The 22314-nt window shown below is 40.5% G+C and overlaps 2 protein-coding genes across 3 annotated transcripts; one reads left to right on the plus strand and one right to left on the minus strand.

The window, feature by feature from the left end:
• The first annotated feature begins 1006 nt into the window (after positions 1–1006).
• On the plus strand, positions 1007–16049 carry alg1 (ALG1 chitobiosyldiphosphodolichol beta-mannosyltransferase). Its single transcript, XM_012853736.3, has 13 exons — positions 1007–1387; positions 4126–4203; positions 4281–4384; positions 4458–4606; positions 8428–8517; positions 9875–9988; positions 12197–12312; positions 12396–12434; positions 12521–12580; positions 12672–12782; positions 14579–14693; positions 15327–15402; positions 15798–16049. The coding sequence occupies exons 1-13, from the start codon at positions 1096–1098 to the stop codon at positions 15930–15932; spliced, it is 1479 nt and encodes a 492-aa protein (XP_012709190.2). The 5' UTR covers positions 1007–1095; the 3' UTR covers positions 15933–16049.
• On the minus strand, positions 15438–21024 carry eef2kmt (eukaryotic elongation factor 2 lysine methyltransferase). 2 transcript variants are annotated; one of them, XM_036148380.1, is made up of 9 exons: positions 20898–21024; positions 19799–19861; positions 19625–19705; positions 19375–19473; positions 17980–18113; positions 17657–17901; positions 17426–17575; positions 16045–16141; positions 15438–15958 (listed from the first exon to the last, which is right to left on the minus strand). In XM_036148380.1, exons 1-9 carry the CDS (start codon positions 21000–21002, stop codon positions 15943–15945), a joined length of 990 nt encoding a protein of 329 aa, XP_036004273.1. In that variant the 5' UTR covers positions 21003–21024; the 3' UTR covers positions 15438–15942. The 2 variants fall into 2 exon arrangements, with proteins under 2 accessions (XP_036004273.1, XP_036004272.1); XM_036148379.1 differs by having other exon boundaries at positions 19375–19476.
• Positions 21025–22314: the final 1290 nt, after the last annotated feature.

Below are 22314 nucleotides of genomic sequence, written 5' to 3' on the forward strand. Positions count from 1 at the left end.
GAGAAACACGTTTCAGGTAACTTGTGCCAGCTTGTTTCACACAATCTGGGAGAATTTATTTCATTGCCATATTATCTGTTTCAGATAATATGGCAAAACGTGTTTAGTATAAGTTGTGGCGGTATCTTTAAAATTAAAAAAAACATTTATTTGACTTTTTGCAAAGCATGCAACACAGACAAGTTGTACATGAGGAGAAAAAACATCTAAGTAAAGCTAAGTAAATCCTTGACTAGACCTGATGTAATTCATACATCACTTCCTTTTACAAATATGTGAAATAAAAACATAAATCAGAGCATAACACATACAATAACAAACATGCAGAAAGCATAAAGTCGCAGTGCTTAATTGTTTCTATTCAGAATAAGAAATAAACTTGGTAAATCCTTGGGGGTTTCAGATGTAAAATTATTTTGTCCAACTTTTCTAAAGCTACAACTAGAATAACTTATTTTGTTTCATAAAATGTAACCCCAATGACAGTGTACAAAATACGGACAAGTCAGAGAGAAGAAAAAAATAAATAAAAACATACAGATGATTAAACAATATTTGAAATATACAACTACTACTACTGCTACTACTAGTACTACTACTACCACTACTACTACTACTACTACTACTACTACTACTACTACTACTACTACTACTACTACTACTAATAATAATAATAATAATAATAATAACAATAATAATAATAATAATAATAATAATAATAATAATAATAATAATCTATCAATCAATAAATAAGTTAGAGAAAACAAGAAGAACCAGCATAATACATATGTTTTGCTAATCATATCCAGAAAACAGACGTGTACAAAGTTTACAAGCATGTTATATCACATATAAATAAAATAAAATATCAATCAAATATAAGAAACCCCAGACCAAATATAACATCAAATATAAAAACTCTCTCTCTAAGAGTTTTATTTTAGGTTAAAAACCTGTGCAGTGCATTAAATATTAAATTTAGTTTAGTAAAATAATGTTTTTTTATGCTTTTATTTTGTTTTTTCTTGCTGCTACGGTCTCTTTAAATCTGAAGCTCCGCCCCCTTCCCCACCACTTCCGGAACCTCAAACAAACATGGCGACGCGCGGTTCCACCGTGTTGCTGCTGGCAGCTGTTGCTGTCATTATCGCGGCTTTAGCTTCGTGTTTCGTGGCGGACGCCGGCGTGACGTGTCCGGCTGTGTGTCTGGTTGTGGCCGGCGGACTCCTGGCGACGTGTGGGCGGAGGCTGCGGCAGCGGGACCCCGGCTGGGACCGGCGGGTCTGCGTGCTGGTGCTGGGGGACATCGGACGCAGTCCTCGGATGCAGTATCACGCCTTGTCCCTCAGCAAGCACGGCTACCAGGTCACTTTTGTCGGGTTTTTAGGTGAGAACACGGCTCACCGATCCACGGCAGCATACTGGCATCAATTTAATGAAGTTAATATGAATAAAACTTTTAAAAAGTGGGAGGTTTTAGAAAGTTTAAAGGAGAATTGAGGATGGCATAAAGAAAAATAAGCTTATAGGGCTCGGGATCCGCGTTGCATTATGGGACGTGGCGGCCATATTGACAGCAACGCAACGTTAAAATACCTCTGACATAACGTTGTTGAACGAAGAGACGTAGAAGTAGAGTTGAGAAAGAATAGATAGAAAAAATATGTTAAAATCCCGAAAAGGATCTGAAATTTACCGGGACACACTAAATAGAGAAATCAGGGACCGGTATGTTGACAAAATCAGCATTATTATGGAGCGCCGACAACGACTTGTTGCCACTGTTTTGCATATCGGACGTCTTCGGCTACCTAGTTTGTGGTGTGAGCGCCTATACTTCATAAAAGTTCCAAAGCTACAAATCCTTGGAGTCTCATGTGCAGTTTACGAATGGATGGGTTCAGGAGCTGCAGATCATAAAGCCAGCAAACAGTGGGAACACGGTAATTCGCACAAAGGTAAGCTGTGCTCAGACGGGCTCTGGCACCTGCTAACCGTTAGTGCTAACAACCACTCACGCATGTAATGTACTTTTAACTAGCTGCTATGTGTTTCAAATGTTTAGTTAGTAACGTTAACTGCCAACCCTCCCTAAACCCTCCGGGTTTCTCACGTATTTGAGCCTTTTCCCGCTGCCGTTTTATTATTTATGTGCATGTATGTGGTGTGCGGCTGAAGGAAAGAAACTGTAGGCTATTAAATAAAACCGTGCAGCTTTAACTTACCAGAATGAAAATGGAGGGAACATACTCTCATAGACATCGGGATACTGTGGAAAGTTATGATCGGTAGTCTTAAAGCCGCGATCCAAGCGAGCCGACAACTCCATTGCGCTTGCTGTCTCTCCCGTGGTTGCGCCTCCAGGCAGTAAAGCGGTGGAAAGTTAACCCGTTTTCTATGTTTTTCCCATGGCGATCATGTGTTGCGCTGTTACAGCCCACAATACAGCAACGGTTTACCATGGTTGAAATGAAGTTACGGTAAAATTAATCAAATTAAAACACGGCTGAGAGAGGGAGTACAGTATGCGGTAGTCATAGGCAGTAGTCTGAGTAGCGGGGGCGGAGCCGCGGAGGCTTTCAATATGGCGGCCACACAAAGTAATACGTCATGACGACCAAGCCCTATTATACATGGATACGTTCAAATGTAGCTATTCAAAGCACTTGTGACTCATTTATCTAGACCAGGGATCTGCAACCTGTGGCTCTTAATAACCTTGGCTACAAATTATATTTTTACTATGGTATTTAAATGTAATAATGATAATAAATGCAGGTTTTACCAGTTTTTTTTATTGGAATAATTCCTTCTAATTTTCACAACAGAATGATGCTAAACGTGGCAGTAATATTTAATTTTAATTGTTGGAAACTATGATTTTTTTTGTTTGTTTTTACATAATTATCCATAAATAACATTCCATCCATCCTCTTTTTTCAAAAGTCAAAATTGACATAAAATGGCGTTTCTTTAACGATGACAACATAATTCCTACAGTAGATCTTTATCAAAAATTATAACTTGTCTTTTTTCAAAAGGCCAGGCAACATTTGCGGCTCTGAACGAGTTTAATTCAAGTGGACTTTAGGAAAAATGGCTCTTTGGGCAGTAAAGGTTGCAGGCCCCTGATCTAGAGCAACATAAAGTAGTGCAGTAAAATGGAAATGATCTAAAGTGTTCAGTGAAGCAGCTTCAGCTCAGATCCTGCTTTTTTTCAGTGGAATCTCACTGATTAGGATCTGTTTTGTGTGAAATTAGCAGAGGTAGAAACTTAACCTGTTGTAGATTTGCAGCATATTTCCTTGGCAGCATCAGCTGATGCAGATGGAAGCTTTTAGTTTTTAATTAAGGCAAAATTATTACATAAAATGTAAGATGTTAGGTACAACACAAAGTATTCATCTTTTAATAAACATACTTTCGACATTCTCTTAATTTTATAGAATGTGGGACTACATCTATCCAATATTTGATTACTCAAATGAACACTTTGGTGCATTAAAATCTGATTTGAATTCAATTATTAAAATGAAGTGTTCAAAGAACAACTTACCCAAATACTAGTACTTCCTATATTGCTAGACCAAAAAGAGTTCATCTTATTATTGTTAAAGAGTGAAATAATTTTTTTTCTGAATAATTTGCAAACTGGATGACCATCTTGAGCAAAACCCTTTTTTTCCACCTACGAATCTACAGTGATTGACACATTAATTTAAATTTACAGTAAATCTGACTAATTTATTTTAAATTATCATATTTTGTAGAGCAGGTAAAAAATTAACATAATTTTTTTGGTTTAAATTTTTTTTTTTAATGATTTTGTTGGCCCTCGAGTTCCTTTGGCGTAACAATTTTGGCGCATGTACCAAAAAGTTTGGACACCCCTGGTTTAAGGTCCAATTTAAAATAACTTTTAAAGCCAGACTTTGGTTAATTTCCTCTCTGCGTCTCGTTAATCGGATTTCCTCAGTATGCAAAACATCTGAGAAACACTTTAACTCAAGCAGGTGAGCACGCATAAAATAACTAGGGACAGAAAGTCAGGGTTGCTCAAGAAAAAGACAACAATGACTTAGAAATCCAACATGGTGGCCACTCTGAGTGTAAAATGTGTTTCAGACTCCAAGCCTCATCAGGACGTGCTGCGAGAGGAGAAGATCCGGATAGCTAGCATCCCAGAGGTGAAAGGTGTTCGAGGTAAACAATGCTGCTGGTTTTCCTCCAACATGAACCTTAAAAAGTGTCGACACCAAAACCTCCTGCTTCTTTTCCAGCGGGACCCAAACTCCTGACATACGTGACGAAGACGATGGTTCAGTCTGCGCAGATTCTGCAGGTTCTGCTGTCGATGGAGCTGCAGGCTCACATCCTGATGCAGGTTTGTTTTTTCTGAAGCAGCGGAGACTTGGCTCTGAGGTTTACGAATGTAACAGCTTGTTTTTGTCTCCCAGAATCCTCCTGGGCTGCCCGGGATTGCGGTGGCGTGGTTCGTGTGCGTCCTGCGCGGCAGCACCTTCATCATCGACTGGCACAACTACGGCTACACCATCATGGCTCTGAGCCTCGGTGCGTCGCATCCTCTGGTCCGGCTCGCAAAGTGGTCCGTCCCATCAACGTTAATTATTCCGCCTCAGTTTTACGAGCGTTTTCCAGTTTGATTGTGTTCGCTGGTTTGTGATAAACGGACCTTCAACCTGTTAGAGCAGGATGTCAAACTCGTTTCTATATGGGGGCCAATTTGGCATCATGGAGTCGTTAAATGGGCCGGTTGCAGCTGTATAGCTGATATCTTTTTCAGTTCAATTCAGTTTTATTTATATACCGCCAATTCATGAAACATGTCATCTCGAGGCACTTTACAAAGTCAAAATCAATCATATTATACAGATTGGTAAAAAAATGTCCTATATAAGGAAACCAGTTGATTGCATCAAAGTCCCGACAAGCAGCATTCACTCCTGGGGAAGCGTAGAGCCACAGGGAGAGTCGTCTGCATTGTACATGGCTTTGCAGCAATCCCTCATACTGAGCAAGCATGAAGCGACAGTGGGAAGAAAAACTCCCCATTAGCGGGAAGGAAAACCTCCGGCAGAACCGGGCTCAGTATGAACGGTCATCTGCCTCGACCGACTGGGGTTACGGAAGACAGAGCAGAGACACAACAAGAGAAACAAAAAAGCACAGAAGCACACATTGATCCAGTAATCTGTTCTACATTAGATGGTAGTAGCGGGTGAAATTTTTGATTTCATAATTTCATTTCAGTTCACATAGAAGTATAAAAAAATGCACAGTAACATAAAAGTAGCACCTTAGGCCCGGTTTATACAGTTTATCCACAAAAAAAAGTTGATATTTGGGGTGAGTTACACTTTAAACTCATCATTCTGCATCACTTCTCTTTTTGGACATTTCTGTGTTGTTTTAATGTGTTGTGGGAAAACTGACACCTAGTGGCAGGAGGCTGTTACTACACAGTTAAAAAAAATCAACATTTGCTACAGGAGGTATAGTTTTAGCTACGTTTTATAATTTAAAAGGATATATGCCTCTACTTTATGACATGATATGCCTTTTTGGCTCTTGAGGGCCGGATTCGGCCCGCGGGCCTTGAGTTTGACACGTGCTCTAGAGGGAAGTATTTGGGTTATCATAAAACCAAGACACTAAAGTGATTCTTTCAATTTCTTTAACTTTAATTTAATATCAAGAAGCCAAAATATATTTCTTGCTGTTTTAAACTTATTTTATTTCTTTCGTTGTCATCCCTCCATTCCTGCATTTCAGACTCTTAACACCGTTAATAGTTGGGATTTTTAGAGCTGCTCTTGGGTTTCTGAAGATTGAAAATGTTCAGAGGATCTTTGATTTTACGGCAAATGTCTGAGAAATTCATCAAACCCAATAATGAGTCTAAACTTACCTTATGAAGTGCTTTGATGTACCATAATGCAGCCAAAGTGCTGCACAGGTGAATAAAAATACAAGATAGAACTATAAAAATAAAAGAAGTGAGCAAAGACGCACTGAAACCATAAAATAAACATTAAAAGGAAAAAGACGGTGCAATAAATGGCCTGCTGGTCGCGCTATGGAGTTAAAACCAGGGTAAAAAGATGAGTTTTTAAAACATTTAAACTGATCAGATCTGGCAGAGCTCACAGAACAAAGGAGACCGGTCCAGAGTTTAGCAGCTGAAATGAGTCCCCTGGTCAAAAGTCGAGTTCTGGGAACCATCAGGAGTTCATAGAGGGAGAAACGGCAGCGGTGATCATATCTGATATTTTAATCAACCCAGAATCATTCTTCATAATCACCCAGATATGGAGACACTGACTGGTGTCACACTTAAGTACCATTTCAGACTCAGGCTACGTTCACAGCAGGGAAATGCCACCAATCTCTTTTCTATGGCAGTGTGAACGTCAAAATTTTGATCTTTTCACCCCCAAAATATCCGATTTGTCCCACTTACATATGTGCTACTAATTCAGATGCGTATCGGATATTTTTCAAAGCGCCGGCAGTCTGAACGGTCATGTCACATTTTATCCATCTTTCACATCACTCTCCTGTCTCTCACCACATCCACAGCAGCAGTTAGCGCTCCATAAAAAACATTAATAGCTGCGCTGCTTTCTTCTTACTTTACTTCTTCTTGCTACAATGTGGTCCTAAGGACTTGTTTTCCAGAACAAGTCCAGTTGCTTTGTTTTTTACTTTTTTTGGAATGACCATGACATGGATGACTGAGAATCTTCACCAGCAAAGTAGAGTTTAGCTTGTAAGTAGTGATGCACGATATTAAAAATTTCAACCGATATCGATAACCGATAATTTTCTGCTTTTCATGGCCGATACCGATAAGTTCATATTCAATATATTTTTTGCATAATCTGCAGCTTGTGCTATGAAAAACAAATTATTTAGTAGCTCTGGCTTATCTATAACAGCAAACAAAAGGTTTTGACTCTTCAAATGTTTATTTTTGTTTTATACCATCACACAAAAAAGTTGTAATTTGCTTTTAATTAAAAAAAAGACACAAATCAATTTAGAATACAATGAGCATCCCTTAAAAATTACTGAACACATCTGTGGCTTAACTGCAAAGGCATTTGTGAAGTTCAAAAATAAAGTGCACCCTCAAAAATAACCACAGCAAAGGTCAAAGAAAAAAGTGCAACTTCTTAAAAAAAATGTTCAGAAGACTATCTGCAAAGGTATTTGTGGTGTCAAGTCAAATAATTTTCGAACATGAAATTATATGTACTAACATATACAGTTCGGCCTCGGTTCCAAAAATTTAATAAAGTCAATAAAAGTGCATCCTTCAAAATGAGATGGTACGATGATGATTTTTCAGGTGAGCTATTAGGTTTGTTGCGTTAAAACCCGAAGCTTTCTTTTCTACTCCCGAAATTCTTGCTGAACAGGTTTTCCAAACTGCAATACTGTTGTCATCTTCTAATACCGAGAAAAACGACCACACTGGGGAAGACATGTTTGTTTATTTATTGTAAGGCAATAATGGAGCCAAGCCTGGGTCCTGATAGTAAGGAAGGCAAAATCCACAGGTCTTGTCCACTGAGCTATATTATACACTGGAGTGCTAATGGCCGCTGTTACGAGTCACTTTGAAGCCACCAGCCGCCATATTGGTCATGTGGTGAAATATTTAGCATTTTATATATATATATATATATATATATATATATATATATATATATATATATATATATATATATATATATATATATATATAAATAAAAAAATAACATGTAAAATATTTCAGCACCTGATTTCCTAGTACTTCATAGTGTTAGTACATCCACTGACTGTAAAATTACTTATAAAACATTTTCACACAGCCAAAAAACTGCTTGTTGTTGCAACCAAATCCTATGGAATTAAGTGAGAGTAGGGAGTAGCAAGATGGCGGCCAGTGACTTCAGTTTTTCAGCAAAATTAGCACTCCAGTGTATAATAGAGATCAGTGGTCTTGTCCCACTTTGGGGCTACTCTGCTTGAATAAATTTCCACCACATTTAATTAATTTATCGCCTATTTTTATCGGAAGAATTTACTTATCGGGCCAATATAAAATTCCACCATATCGGCCGATATTTTATCTGTCCGATATATATCGTGCATCCCTACTTGTAAGCAACCAGTCGACGCTGCCAGGCTCTGTTGACAGGAGGGTGCCCTCGATGCTAGGACAGATTTGAAAGCCCTGGGAGAGGAAATGGAAACAACACAAAGTTGGACGAGCTGAACTGAAACAACTTTAGGTGTAATGTGAAATGCAGGAATGGCAGAAACGCAAGAAGCTCGGCTGAAAGGATGAAACTCTGTAACTGTAAATGCTTTCAGCGACATAGTTTCTAATCAAAGATGCGTGTTTTCTTCATCCTTCAGGTACGAGCACCTATTCGGTCCTCTGGCCTCCCACAGTCTGTGTGTGACGAACGCCATGAAAGACGACCTGAAGAAAAACTGGGGCATCAAGTAAGATTCGCCCTCTCTGCTTCAGAGGGTTAATTCAATTAATTTTTTTTATATAGCGCCAATTCATGAAACATGTCATCTCGAGGCACTTTATAAAGTCAGAATCAATCATATTATACAGATTGGTCAAAAATGTCCTATATAAGGAAACCAGTTGATTGCATCAAAGTCCCGACAAGCAGCATTCACTCCTGGAGAAGCGTAGAGCCACAGGGAGAGTCGTCTGCATTGTACATGGCTTTGCTGCAATCCCTCATACTGAGCAAGCATGAAGCGACAGTGGGAAGAAAAACTCCCCATTAACGAGAAGGAAAACCTCCGGCAGAACCGGGCTCAGTATGAACGGTCATCTGCCTCGACCGACTGGGGTTACAGAAGACAGAGCAGAGACACAACAAGAGAGACAAAAAAGCACAGAAGCACACATTGATCTAGTAATCTGTTCTACATTAGATGGTAGTAGCGGGTGAGCCGTTTTACCTGGATGATGTCACAGCTAACAGAACGTTAGACGCCGGTTCCAGCTTCTTCTGATCAGATCTGTTACTCTCATAATCAACGTTCTCATCTCTTTTCTGTGACTCTTTAACAAACTACAGCAGCTCTAAAAGAATAAAACTGAGATCTCAGAGAAACAGGAAGCCATCTGATAAAGTGGCTCAACCTCTTCCTGAACGAGCTGTAATGATTGAGATTAAATTATGTTTAACAGAAAGCTTCTTGTGATGATGGGATCAGGCTGCGTTCCTGGACCGCTGCTGTTTGCCAGATGTTTCAGGCATTTACCACATCTGCACAGATGCTGTCTCTCTGTTTACAGACGACGCAGAGAAGCATCTTTAACTCTCACGTCAGCCCTGAATGTTGGATTTTAGACGTCGGCTATAGATGCCAGTCAGTCGCTACAAAACTACTTCTTTCTGTGGGTTGAGGAACAGAAGTTTTACTTTTAATTTAATTTTATTTTTTTAACTTTGCTTTCCTGCAGAATAAAGATTAAAAAGTTGTGAAAGTGTTAAAATTCCTCTTGAATATTTTAGCTGGTGCTGCTTGTTGTTTCTCCCTTTTAAGGGATTTTTTTTTTCATTTTCTGTTTTTAAGGCTCACCATAGACGATATCTGAAGGAACATCAAATGTTAATTCTTTTAGTGTTTTTGTTGTTTTTTTAAGGGTCAAATATTGTTTTTTACCCTATTTATTTCCTGTAATTTGCCTGTTGGTGTACTACCACCAAGCTGTCAGGGACTGAAGTACATATGTTGCAGGCTCTAATAGTTCATTTATGTGCAATATCCCTTTTAAAATAAATAGATGATTAAATATATTGAGCTGAGTCTGACTGTTTTGTGGTTGCAGGGCGACGACGCTCTACGACCGACCGGCCTCCGTCTTCAGAGAGACTCCTCTGGATCTGCGCCACGAGCTCTTCCTCAGACTGGCCGACTCTCACCCGCAGTTCAGAGCCACCAGGTGAGCGCTGCCGATGCTTTTAGGGGTCTGTAAATATATCATAAAACAGGGAAAGACCTTCAAAGCTGAGAGAGCTGTTGGTCTAGACGGCGTTGGAAGATTCTGAGGGATGGAGTTCTGCAGGGATCTGTCCTGAGATACTTTCATCTCTTTGTCTTTGGAATATCAAGTTGATCGGAAACTGTTTTATAAGGAGGAGGAAAGTGTTGCTGAAACAACAACCTGTAGGTCTTAGATCATCACAGAGACCCTAAACATTCTGGAGAAAAGGGAATTTCATCACTTTCTGGATGAGCTGGGAGAAAATATTTAGGTTTACAGCCTTGGCTCATCAGCCGTCATTCATTCGACTCTCCATCCCTGATTCCTGGAGTCTCTTCATCCATTCTTCTATCAGTAAACGTGTTTTTCCAGCTTTTATTCCATCCATTTATCCATCTGTCTAGGGTTGGAAATTGAACAGATTTTCACGATTCCGATTCCTTTATAGATTCTGTGAAACGATTCGATTCCTTATCGATTCCAATTTGGGGAAAAAAGGAGAACAAACAGTTTGATGATGAGCATCAACTTTGTTTACTTAACTATCACACGACCTTACAAACTAACAAGGTCAAGATGTCCACAGCAAATGTGTTTAAATTAAAAAAAGAATAGAAGAACAAACTTAAATACAGTATATGAGTTGCTTAGAATACAAGAAAATGTAAGTTTGTTGTGACAGTTGCTTATTAATCTCTCTTTAGATAACCTCAGTCATCTAAATCTAACAGAGAAGTCATCAGTTTAATGAAAAAGCATTACTGTACGATTTTGGGAAATAAACTCGTCTCCCCCTGATTTAAATAAACGAGCATCACCTTTCTCTCGCTCCCTGAACTGCGGAGCAACTTTGTAGCATGTTTTGTTACATCCATTGCAATAGCTAGAATCATGTAAGAATTCCAGCTACCAGTTGTTCTAATTAAACATGCTACCAATGAAGGGCTGGGTTAACGAGAAAGGCACACTCCCTTAATAACTCCAAAGAGAGGTAGGAAATTGGTTTATTTCCAGAAATGGCATATGATTTACTAGGAACCACATTAAACACAGGCAGTGATGTAAAACTAGCTACTTACCACCAGAGCTGCCTTCCATGCTGGTTGTAACTTTAGCTTCTGTCCGGTAAGAATCAAAAACACGGCATTCGTTAAATTTCTGCCTGTTGGATCTATTTCCTGCCGCGGATGTATATGCCATTTTGCAATGATTGCAAAGCACCTAGTTGCCATCTTATCTTCCTTAAAATGAAGCCAAACTTTCGACCGCTTACCCGATGGGGCGGCATTTTTATTTATTTTTTTCGCCTGGTCACGTCGTACTTGCTTACTGAATGCCGTGTGCGTAACTTGCTACCGTCGTGCTGCGATTCGAAAAGAGAATCGTTAAGCGAGCTGCGATGGAATTGGAACACACAGAACCGGTTCTGAACAGGAACCGGTTTTCGATTCTCATCCCTACATCTGTCCGTCTCTTTGTCCTTGATCCAAACATTTCTGGCACTTCTTCACCAACTTTCAAGTTGCATGAAGAGCATAAATGAACCGGTCAATGAAACTTTGAAGTTTCAGGAGCAGCATCAGTTAACTTTAAAAAAAGTTAACTGAAAAAAATTCAGATAAATCACTTATTCACACGTATATAAACTGACCAATCAGCATACAGGCGGATGGAACTTGCTGTCTGGTTAAACTAGGCTCCATTAGGCTCTTGCTGATGTGATTTGTAAAGACCCTGAAGGAGGAAACAAGCGAAACACGTTGGTCTGTCAGCAAAGTCCTCCTGAACCTTCAGGTGTTGCTGAAGTTTTCATCGACCGTTCTCTTTGTTCTTTCCCTACAAGTTTGGTTTGTAATCCATCCATCTGTCCATCTAGCCCGTCGTTTTTTTCCCCCCAGATTTGATGTTTAAAGGCTGAACTCTAAAAATGTCTGCAATAAATCCACAGTGAACATTTGCATTTTTACAAAAAAAGAATAGCTAAAAGGACTGAAAGCCCTGAGAATCTGTCATAAAATGTGTTTTATACATTTGGTTTAATATAAAGTTAATGTGCCGTGTCGTGTTTTTTTTCTACTAATTTTAGTCGTTTGTCCTGGTTAACTTGTCTTTACGATGGTGTCAGACCCTGACGAGCTCCCTCTGTCCTCCCTGATCCGTCTTCAGGTCCGACTCTGAGGAAACGGAGACGACTGTGTTCACTGTCGCTACGCCGGGCGACGGCGGCGTGACCCTGAGGGCGGATCGGCCGGCTCTGCTGATCAGCAGCACCAGCTGGACGGGTGAATAAACTCCCAACAGGTTTCTGCAGAACAGCGTTTCCTCTATGAGCCTCATCCTCCGCTTTCCTGTTTTCTCTCCGCAGAGGATGAAGATTTCTCCGTCCTGCTGAAGGCTCTGGAAGGTACCAGGTGTTTCTCACCGAAAGCTGGAAACCTGGAAGACGGTTATTTTTAAATGAGATGATCCACGTCGGTCTGTTTGTTTCAGAGTACGAGGGCTTCGTCAGAGGAGGAGCGCCGTTGCCGTCTTTAGTCTGCGTCATCACAGGTAAAACCTACAACAGGAAATAAAACTCAATGGATGGACAGCAGTTCCTGTTTCATGCTGAGGCGGCCGGTCTGATCGTGTGTTTGTGCAGGGAAAGGTCCCCAGAAGGAGCACTACAAGAAGCTCATCGCCTCCATGAGTTTGGAGAAGGTGAAGATCTGCACGCCGTGGCTGGAGGCCGAAGACTACCCGCTGCTGTTAGGTAGGAAATCATCTGCTGCTCAAGGCTCAAACATAAACACTGCAAAAACAAAACTAAAAATAAGTCAATATTCTTGAAATTAGTGTATTTGTCCTTGTTTTGAGCATGTAAATAAGATGGTTTGCCAATGGAATGAGATAAAATAGGAACAACTCGTCGCTATCATCTTATCATCTTAGTTTAGGGGTCAAAATACTCATTCTATTGGCAGATAATCTTAGTTACCTGCTCAAATCAAGGATGAATGCACTAATTTCAAGAAATTTGACTTATTTTCAGATCTGTTTTTGCAGTGAAGCCCCTAATAATCAAGCTCCATCATATATCAGAGCTCTGATTACCCCGTATGTTCCTAACAGAGCACTTCGCTCTCAGACTGCAGGTCTGCTGGTGGTTCCTAGAGTCTCTAAAAGTAGAATGGGAGGCAGATCCTTTAGCTATCAGGCTCCTCTCCTGTGGAACCAACTCCCAGTTTTGGTCCGTGAGGCAGACACCCCGTCTACTTTTAAGACTAGGCTTAAAAGTTTCCTTTTTGACAAAGCTTATAGTTAGAGTGGCTCATGTTACCCTGAGCTATCTCTATAGTTATGCTGCTCTATGCTTAGGCTGCTGGAGGACATCAGGGTCTATTTCTCTCTCTCTGCTGAGTTCTCCTACTGCTCCCCAATCTGCATTGTTTGTTGTTATTTCAGCTTTTTGTTCTGTTATTTTTCTCTTCATAGAAGGTACACCTGGTCTGGTGTTCTGTTAGCTGTGACATCATCCAGGGGAGGCAGATCATCCTCTATTACCATCTAACATAGAAAGTACTCCTGGGTCAATGTGTGCTTCTGTGCTTTCTGTGTCTCTGCTCTGTCTTCTCTAAGCCCCAGTGGGTGGAGGCAGATGAGCGTTCATACTGAGCCTGGTTCTGGTTCTGCTGGAGGTTCTCCTCCCTGTTAAAGGGGAGTTTTCCTCTCCACTGTCGCTTCATGCATGCTCAGTATGAGGGATTGCTGCAAAGCCATCAACAATGCAGACGACTGTCCACTGTGGCTCTACGCTCTTTCAGGAGGAGTGAATGCTGCTTGGAGAGACTTGATGCAACCTGCTGGGTTTCCTTAGAGAGGAAACTTTCTCACCAACCTGGAGGATTTAATCAAATTTGATTTTATTAAAGAACCTTGAGATGAAGTGTTGTCAATTGCTGCTATATAAATAAAATTTAATTGAATTGAAGATTAAAATGAGCCTCATTAGAAACAGGGTTTCTAGAAAATTGAGAAAGTGAAAAATATCGGGACATTTATGGAAAAACGAGAGCAAACGGTCCACGGTTCCTTCCTGTGGCGGCGCAGATGTATAGAGGTTAGATCTTATCCAGCCTCAGAGGAACCTGCAGCCGGTCCAGTGGCACTTTTTCTGTTTCGGTTCTTTCAGACCCGGTTTTTCTGGGTATAAAATATGCCAGAAACCACGAAACATCTGCAGCCCTGTCGGTTCTGTACTCACGGAATGTTTCTGTGAGGCACTAAGAGCTCAATGCAACGTTGTGAAGGGAAGCTTGAAAATGTGACACTGCTGAACATTTATGCATCTGCTGAAAGAAAGGACCGGACCAGAACTTTATCTATCAATACGATTTAAAGTCTTGCCGTTACATCCAGAACCAGAAGGTGATCCAGACCTGATCAGCGGGTCAGAAGCTGTCGTATTTCAGGTCACCTGGCCCGAACAGGAACCAGAACCAAAACCAGAATGTTCCAGCTGACATTACTGCCACCATTTGTCCCTCATGGCATGTTTTGCTCTTGCAGGTTCTGCAGATCTGGGAGTTTGTCTCCACAAGTCGTCCAGCGGTCTGGATCTGCCCATGAAGGTGGTGGACATGTTTGGCTGCTGCCTTCCCGTCTGCGCCATCCAGTTTGACTGGTGAGAACCTTTTTTATCGGATCCTCTCCGCCAGAAGCCCGGGCACAGAGTGCAGAAAAAATCTGGAATAGGATTCTAGGATTTTCCCGGGTTTGCAGGAGTTTTTCTAAGAGAAAATCCAGATTCAAGCTTTTTCCTTCCTTCCCTTCTTCCTTGTGTCCTATGCTCTTGGTGGCCATTCTCACTTTAATTTTTGTGTTACCTCCCTTCTTCCTTCTTATCTGGTTTCCTTACTGCCTTCCTTATGTTCCTTCTATGGCACCTTTTTCTTGTCCTTTATTACCCCTTCCCTTCCTTCCTGTCCTCCACCAGTTTTTTTACGGTGCTCCCGCTGTCCTAGCTTCCTTCTATCCTTTTTTCCTAATAGCCTTATCCTCTTGTGTACATCCATTCCTTAATTCCTTATGTCCGTATTTCCTCTCATTTCTTTCCTCCGCTGTGTCCTTCGTTCTCTTTTCTTCCATTTTTCCTTCATTTCTGCCCTCTGCAGAAATATATGCCGTATATTATTTGGACTTTTTTTTTTTTTTTACTTTACATTTTAAAACAGGGTAAAAATGTGAGACCTGTGGAATTTTGAGTCAGGAGAAGCATCAGTGTGACTGAGATCGGCTTTAACTCTGTTTCCTCCAGTTTACACGAGCTGGTGCAGCACGGAGAGAACGGGCTGACCTTCAGAGACTCTGCAGAGCTCGCCGGGCAGCTGAAGGTGAGACGAGCTAATCAGTGACACAGAAACTGAGCTTCACAGTGGCTGAAATCCAGCTCATAACTTTAATGATGCAAATCTGAAAGCTGTGGGAGGGGCTGGAAGTTTAAAGTCTGACTCCTCAATGTGTTGCTGCTTTATTATTGCAGCATCAGTATTATTATAGCGACACTCAGCCCGATCTGAGATGCTAAAAGCCACAGAGAGATATTCTAATAATGTCCAGCTTCTGTACAATCTAAACATTCATTTGGCTTTAATCTCATACGGCGCAGTTCCTGCATTTTAGCTGCAACATTTTCTCTCTTCTGCCTGTTGGTCTCTCTGGAAGCGACTGAACGTCTTTAGAGCAACGACGCTGAGTTTTATGTTCTCTTCTTCTCGCTGGTTTCCAGTCTCTCCTCTCAGACTTCCCCGGCTCAGACGGCAGACTGGGAACCTTCAGGAGGAACCTCCGCGCCAGCAGGGGGCAGCGCTGGGAGGACAACTGGGACCAGAACGTCCTGCCTCTGTTGGCGGCTCCCAGATGAAGACGAGCCCTCAGCCTCCCTGGACTCTGAGAGGCACAGAAAATGCTTTGTTACATTCCTTGATGTGATGTAAATGTGTAAATAAAATCTTTATTCAGCCGCGTTTGGTCACCTGAACACTTTGATGAGCTCTAACGGCGCCAGTCTGTTGTAGGGAAACACGGCGCCAGCGGGTCCGGTCATCACCTCATGGCCCAGTCCTGCAGCCTCTGTAGGGAAAGGGACCAGCATTGTCGTCACTGAACTCTATTTATTCACTGGAGTGCTGATTTGCCCGAAAAACTGAAGTCACTGGCCGCCATCTTGCTACTCCCTACTCTCACAGAATCCCACAGGATTTAGTTGCAACAACAAGCAGTTTTCTGGCTGTGTGAAAACGTTTCACAGGTAATTCTACAGTCAGTGGATGTACTAACACTATCAACTACTAGGAAATTATGTGCTGAAATATTTTACATTTTTTTTGTTTATGTTTTTACCCAATAATAAAATAACAAAATAATTAAAAAAATATAAAAAAATAACAATTAAAATTAAGCTGTTTCACGTTAAGCTCCCGCTGTATTGAGAAAAGATCAGGGGTCTGCAACCTGAAGTTCCAGAGCCACAATTGGCTCTTTGGCTTACTTAATATTTTAAACAATGAAATCTTGACCTGTCCCCCCCCCCCCCCCCCCCCCCAATCTTTTGTTCTGTGCCCCTGTGAAAAAACACTGGCCCCACCCTGACCCACCCTGCTAAATTTGGTCTAGAACCCCCACTGACCGTACAGGCTTGATGAAACTCTGCCTCATTCACAAATAAGACCAACATGGATAGAATAATGATAATCTGTAGTGTTGTTTTAATCGCCTGGATGTGAATCTGATAATTCATATTGTGTCTTTTATAATCAACTACAATATTTTCTTTTTTTTAAGTCAGGAAACAAAGATTTCTCTTCCAGGGTCCAGTCAGCCACGCCCCCAACCACACACCCCATAATTAACATAATCTCACTCTTAATTTTTATAAAAGTTGAGGTCTGGTCAGGAATAATATTTTGGCCGGTAAAAAATATGCCTGGCCGGTGGATTTTTACATCTACCGGCCAACTTGGCCGGTGAATCACAAAGTTAATTTCGGACACTGTGTATATATGTATGCATACATAACATACATACATATATACATACTTGTATACATGTATGTAAATGTTTTTGTATATTTATAAATAAATAACATGCAAAATATTTCAGCACATGACTTTTTCATAGTTTTAGTACATAAAGTATATGGCATTTGACATATTAAAGGTTTTAAGCCCCCCCTGAACATGAAAATCCTCGTTATTCGATGCTGTAGCGCACATATTCCCTAGTTACTGGAGGAAAAGAGGGAGTACCAAGATGGCGGCTGGTGGCTTCACAGCGACTCATTCTAACAGCGGCTATTAGCACTCCAGTGTATTATATAGATGATTGTCGTCTGAAGCTGCCTCTGGGGGTTCTTACCGAGCTGCAGCTTGAAGCCGCCGTACGTCTCCGGGTTTCTCACGGTGGAGCAGATGTAGATCTCGGGTTGAAGCTGCGCCGGCGAGCAGCTCAGGATCTTCAGCAGCAGCTTCACCAGACTTCCTGCGACGTCCGGATCGTACACGACGTCTGCGGCAAACGACAGGCGCAGCATCAGCTGGGAACAACCCGCCCACCATCAGAGAAGAAGAACCCCGCCTGAGCTCAGACCTGCAGCGACCACCGTGTCGGCGCCGATCCCTCGGATCTGCTCCTCCGTCGCCGCCGTCCAGTCCAGCTCCTCCACGCTGACGGCAGGAGACGTCTCCCCGCCGAGCCCGTTCACACGGACGTTTTCTCTGAGTTTCTGCAGGACCGCGGCGTGACAGTCGCTGAAGACGAATCTGAGCGGGTTGCAGGAGCGGCAGATGGTGACGCCCGTCAATCCGACACCGCTTCCCAGCTCCAGAACCGACCTGCAGGAACGACGTGCTTAGAAGCTGCTGTCAGGCTTCTGAATAAAACCCCAGTGTGCGGGTCAGGTGAGGCGATACCTGCCGGCGAACACCTGCTGGTTCTCCAGAGCCCACTCAGCCAGGTAAAGAGCAGCTTCCCAGGTCACCAGGCCCGTGGTTCCCTGGGATATCAGAGCGATGCTCTCCAGAAGGCTGACGGCGTCTCCGTTAGGCTGCAGGACACAAACCAGCCAAACGCCGAATAACGACTGACTCCAAAGTTACTGACTTAGCAAAAGAAATCCTACAAGGTGAGATCATGTTGGAGAAAAACTAAATTAAATCACGTCTGTTTGGCTAAATGAGGTCAAGCGGTTCAAGATTAGCTTTTCCTCGTTTGGACGTCGCTGCTGCCAGGATGAATCTTACTAATTCAGTTTAGAATCGAATTTATCGATGCTATTGTTGTTATGCTATTATTGTTGCTTATCCACAAGCGACTGATATCTGGTAGGATGACAAGAAGCTGGAGCTCCGAACAACGGGAAGAGAAGACAGAGGAACGCAGTGATTTGCATCTCATGCTGCCATTTTCAACATTTTTATTTTTTTATTTTTATGAAGGCCTTTAAATTTGTTAAAAACTAATCCTCTTAACTGGAGAATAATAATCTTGCAACTTTGTACTTCAAACCAGAGAACATGCAGCCTTCCCAGGATGCAAACTCCCTCTAATCACCGCATCACCCAAAAAAAAAAAAAACACTAAGCTGTGTTTTCACTATTTTCTGCTCAGCTAGTAGATTTGTATGTCAATGCTGCAACGCCTTAAAATATAGAGAGCTAAAATTGCCACAACCCAATAAATTAAACAATTTAGTAGATATGTAATATTTACAAAAATCAGATGTAATAAATATTTAAGAAAAATCACACTTCATGCAATGTAGTGGGATTATTTCTAAATGAAGTCCAGTTTTGTTTGTTTTTTACTTTTTTTTTTTTTGGAATTTCTAAATGAAATGCGCTATTTACCATTATTATGTAGAATTGTAAATTTTTAATTTCAATGCATAAAATGTGTATATATAAACTATTTTAATAAGTATCCTTTATATTATCCTTAATATTACAACTCCTGCAGTTAAAATAAAAAAAAAATTGATTTATGTACAAAAACACATATCCCTCAATATTTTATTTAACTACATATTTTGTAAACCAACTCATCAAATAATAGATTTATTTCATTTTCTTTAGTGGATAATAAATGTGATGCTATTTAAATGATGACACCTATCCTTATTGAAGGATTGTGGCACGTTTGAGCCAACATACCTGAACAGGTGAGAAGATGCTGCAGCACAGCAGAAGTCCTGCTCGGCATTAACTACACAGAATGGACTTAAACTAACCAGTTTCTATGTTTGTAGAGTTCATGCATAGAGGACCCTGGTTATTTGCTCATGCTTCAGTGATGCAGATGTTCAGTACCAGGAAGTAGCTCTTGTAGCAGCCGGGGGTCTCCTCCACCCCCAGCACCTCAGCCAGGGCGTCGTACAGCTCGTCCAGAGGATCGCAGCCTGCAGCCTCCTGCTGCACGGAGGCAGAGCAGAAACAGATATTGGAATCACAGTGAAAGTATTCTGCACAAATAAGACTTTTTCTCTTGTTTTCAACCAAATCATCACCGATTATTCTTAACATGAACGCAGTTTTAGTGGCAGACGACCTGAAAACTGACCCGTTTGATGAGCTCTGTAAGGAACAGCCGCCTGAATCGGACCGATGGTGGAAACTTCCCACACAGAGGATGAAGACATGTCTAAAAAAAAAACATGTAGGACTTTTATTTTTATGTTTTTACAAATATTTCTGAGGAAACTGACAATAAAGTTTTGTTTGAGGACCATCTCACCTGCTTCAGCAGCTCTGAGATGAACTCTGAGGACTCGTTGCTCTGCAGCTCGTTCTCTATAAACTGAAATGGAAACAATAAGAGCAAGGCAGCAGAAATAGTTACGATTCCGACTAAGTCTGAGCTTCTACTAAAGACGCTGGAGCATTCAGATTGGTGTTGACTCAATGCCAACATGGAAAGACATCCGAATCAGGCAAATCCTGTGCCCCAAGAACGTGGGTGGTCATTACCAAACTATATGAAGACCATCATCCCACAAGAGGAAAGATTAGATAAAATATGGCTGTGTTGGAAAAGCTAAAAGAAAATGGTTAGTAGAGCTGCATCTGAATTAATAATCCCTAAACCTCTGGGGCGTCGTCCTCTGGAGAGATGAGACCAGATCAGAAACAACTGGAGTGAACAAAACAAATCGTCACAAACACATGACCACACCATCTTTTGCAGCCAGACACCGAATCAATCCTAAACTCTTCTCTAAATAAAAGAAAAAACTCAAAACGTGAGACCATCTGTATGAGGGCTGAAGCTAGACCCTAATCGGATCATCAGTGGGACAACGATCCAGAACACAGCAGCAAATCTGCGACAGAATGGCAGAAAAATTGTTTTTTGTAATGGCCTAGTCAAAGTCCAGACCTTGACCTGATTGAAATGTTACACTGGGACCCGTGAGAAAGCTGTGCAGGACCAAATCGCTGCAAGTCTAAATGAACTGAAGCATCTTTGAAACCTAATTTTCCCACAACGACATAAGAGACTAATAAATCCAGACAGAAACGACGGCTTAGAGTTACTACTGATAAAATCTGTTTACATGTCATTTTTATGTAATAATAAAGTTTTTTCCCCATTCTTCAGACCAGGTTGATTTACTCAGCCATGATACTTGGAATCTCAGGGGGAAAAAATCCGCTTTTTTGATGTAATTAAAGCTTCCTGCTGTGTGTTTTCAGAGCCGAATCCCTCAGAAAAAGAGACATTGTGTATATATAATAAATGTCACCAGCATATCTCAGTGGGTGTTTTTTAAGTTGAGGCCTGGCAGCAGAATCAGACCCATTTTTAACGGAGTTTGGCGGCAGCTCCAACTCACCGTCCATGGAAACGAAGCCAAGCGATTCATGGAGAAAAACGATGCTCTAAATTCCTTTAAAATGTCCTCACGTCGCCTCTCCTCTTTCTGCGCTGAAAGCGCCATCTTCCACGTGTGTTTGTTTACTTCCGGTTTACCCACAATTCAATACGACCCCATTCCGCCAAACTTGCTGGGTAATGTAGTTTAAATTTAAATTGCGCACCGTTTTTTTTTACGCCAAAAATTGTAACTCTATGGATGTTTAGAATCGAAAAAAAATACCATTAAGTGCTTAAGCGATCTTTAAAATCGAGTATTGGCATTTAAATAAAAAAATATTTGAAGTAAAAATAGAGACAAACAGACACGAAAACAGCTTCTTTATCAGCTGAAAGTTTCCTGCCCGCTCTTTTCTTGCGGTTTCACTGCGGGCGGAGATAAAACCTCTTTACAGTTTGGATGTTAACAGCAGCACCACCCTGACCTGGTGAGTAAAATAACACATAACTCTATTTCTTTTGCTTGTTCTCAAATTTAAAAACAGTTTACCTTTCATAATGTTTTTTTAAATAAAGCATGATAGGATAGATATTTCAGCCACCTTTCATAGTAAATGAAATGTCAGATTAAATTCCTGTAATATCTGTTTTGAACAAACAGTTAACACTGTGTGAGTAAACTTAAATTTGACAATTTAATAGCTGTAATTTTTTGAATATGAACCTTTTTATAAGCGGGTAAATGCTATAAAAATATAGTTTTGTATATTACTGTCTTAAAGTCTTTAAAGGCTTATACGATTCAAAGTTTGTTACATAGAGACACTATATTATTATTATTATTATTATCATTCAGAAGTAACATAATACTAGATTGATGTGACCAAATGATACCATACTGACTCATTAAAATTAAAATGATTGAAATAACATCCAAAACTTCAATAATAATTATTTAAACACAATAATAAATGAACAATAAATATACATTTCTAACATTAATAAATGTAACGAGAAAGATAATAACAATCATGTCAAACAAACAATAAAATAATTAGTAGTAAAGATGGATTTAAAAAATTGAAAAATTAAAAACCAAAAATCGACCAGGCATATTAAGTAATAAAGTATTAAATATAAGATAGCATATCTGGTCAAACGTAATTAAAACAAGAAAACTAACAAATACTAAAATAACAATTTAAAATATATTCACAATAAAATAAGTAACAACACTGAAAAGACTAAAAGTAAGAAAAACTCAATAAACCCGTATACTAAAACAAAAACTATGAAACCTAATAAACTGATAATAATCATATTAACACACCATTATTTACATAATTAGTTATTTGTATCCCCTCAAAAAATTGTTATTTACTATGTCGGTTATCAATGATAATTTTTCATTGATAACATAAAGTACAATAACCCCC

Source organism: Fundulus heteroclitus, chromosome 16 (genome assembly GCF_011125445.2).
Source record: "Fundulus heteroclitus isolate FHET01 chromosome 16, MU-UCD_Fhet_4.1, whole genome shotgun sequence".
Classification (NCBI taxonomy): domain Eukaryota; kingdom Metazoa; phylum Chordata; class Actinopteri; order Cyprinodontiformes; family Fundulidae; genus Fundulus; species Fundulus heteroclitus.

Excerpts from the sequence above, each read along its gene's own strand:
- eef2kmt (XM_036148379.1), bottom strand. The coding sequence starts at position 21,002 with ATGGCGCTTTCAGCGCAGAAAGAGGAGAGGCGACGTGAGGACATTTTA. Across the intron at positions 19,477-19,624 it reads TTACAGAGCTCATCAAACGG|CAGGAGGCTGCAGGCTGCGA; the intron begins GTCAGTTTTCAG and ends GCCTCCGTGCAG. Across the intron at positions 17,902-17,979 it reads CAGCAGGTGTTCGCCGGCAG|GTCGGTTCTGGAGCTGGGAA; the intron begins GTATCGCCTCAC and ends TCGTTCCTGCAG.
- alg1 (XM_012853736.3), top strand. The coding sequence starts at position 1,096 with ATGGCGACGCGCGGTTCCACCGTGTTGCTGCTGGCAGCTGTTGCTGTC. Across the intron at positions 9,989-12,196 it reads CCGCAGTTCAGAGCCACCAG|GTCCGACTCTGAGGAAACGG; the intron begins GTGAGCGCTGCC and ends ATCCGTCTTCAG. Across the intron at positions 14,694-15,326 it reads TGCGCCATCCAGTTTGACTG|TTTACACGAGCTGGTGCAGC; the intron begins GTGAGAACCTTT and ends TGTTTCCTCCAG.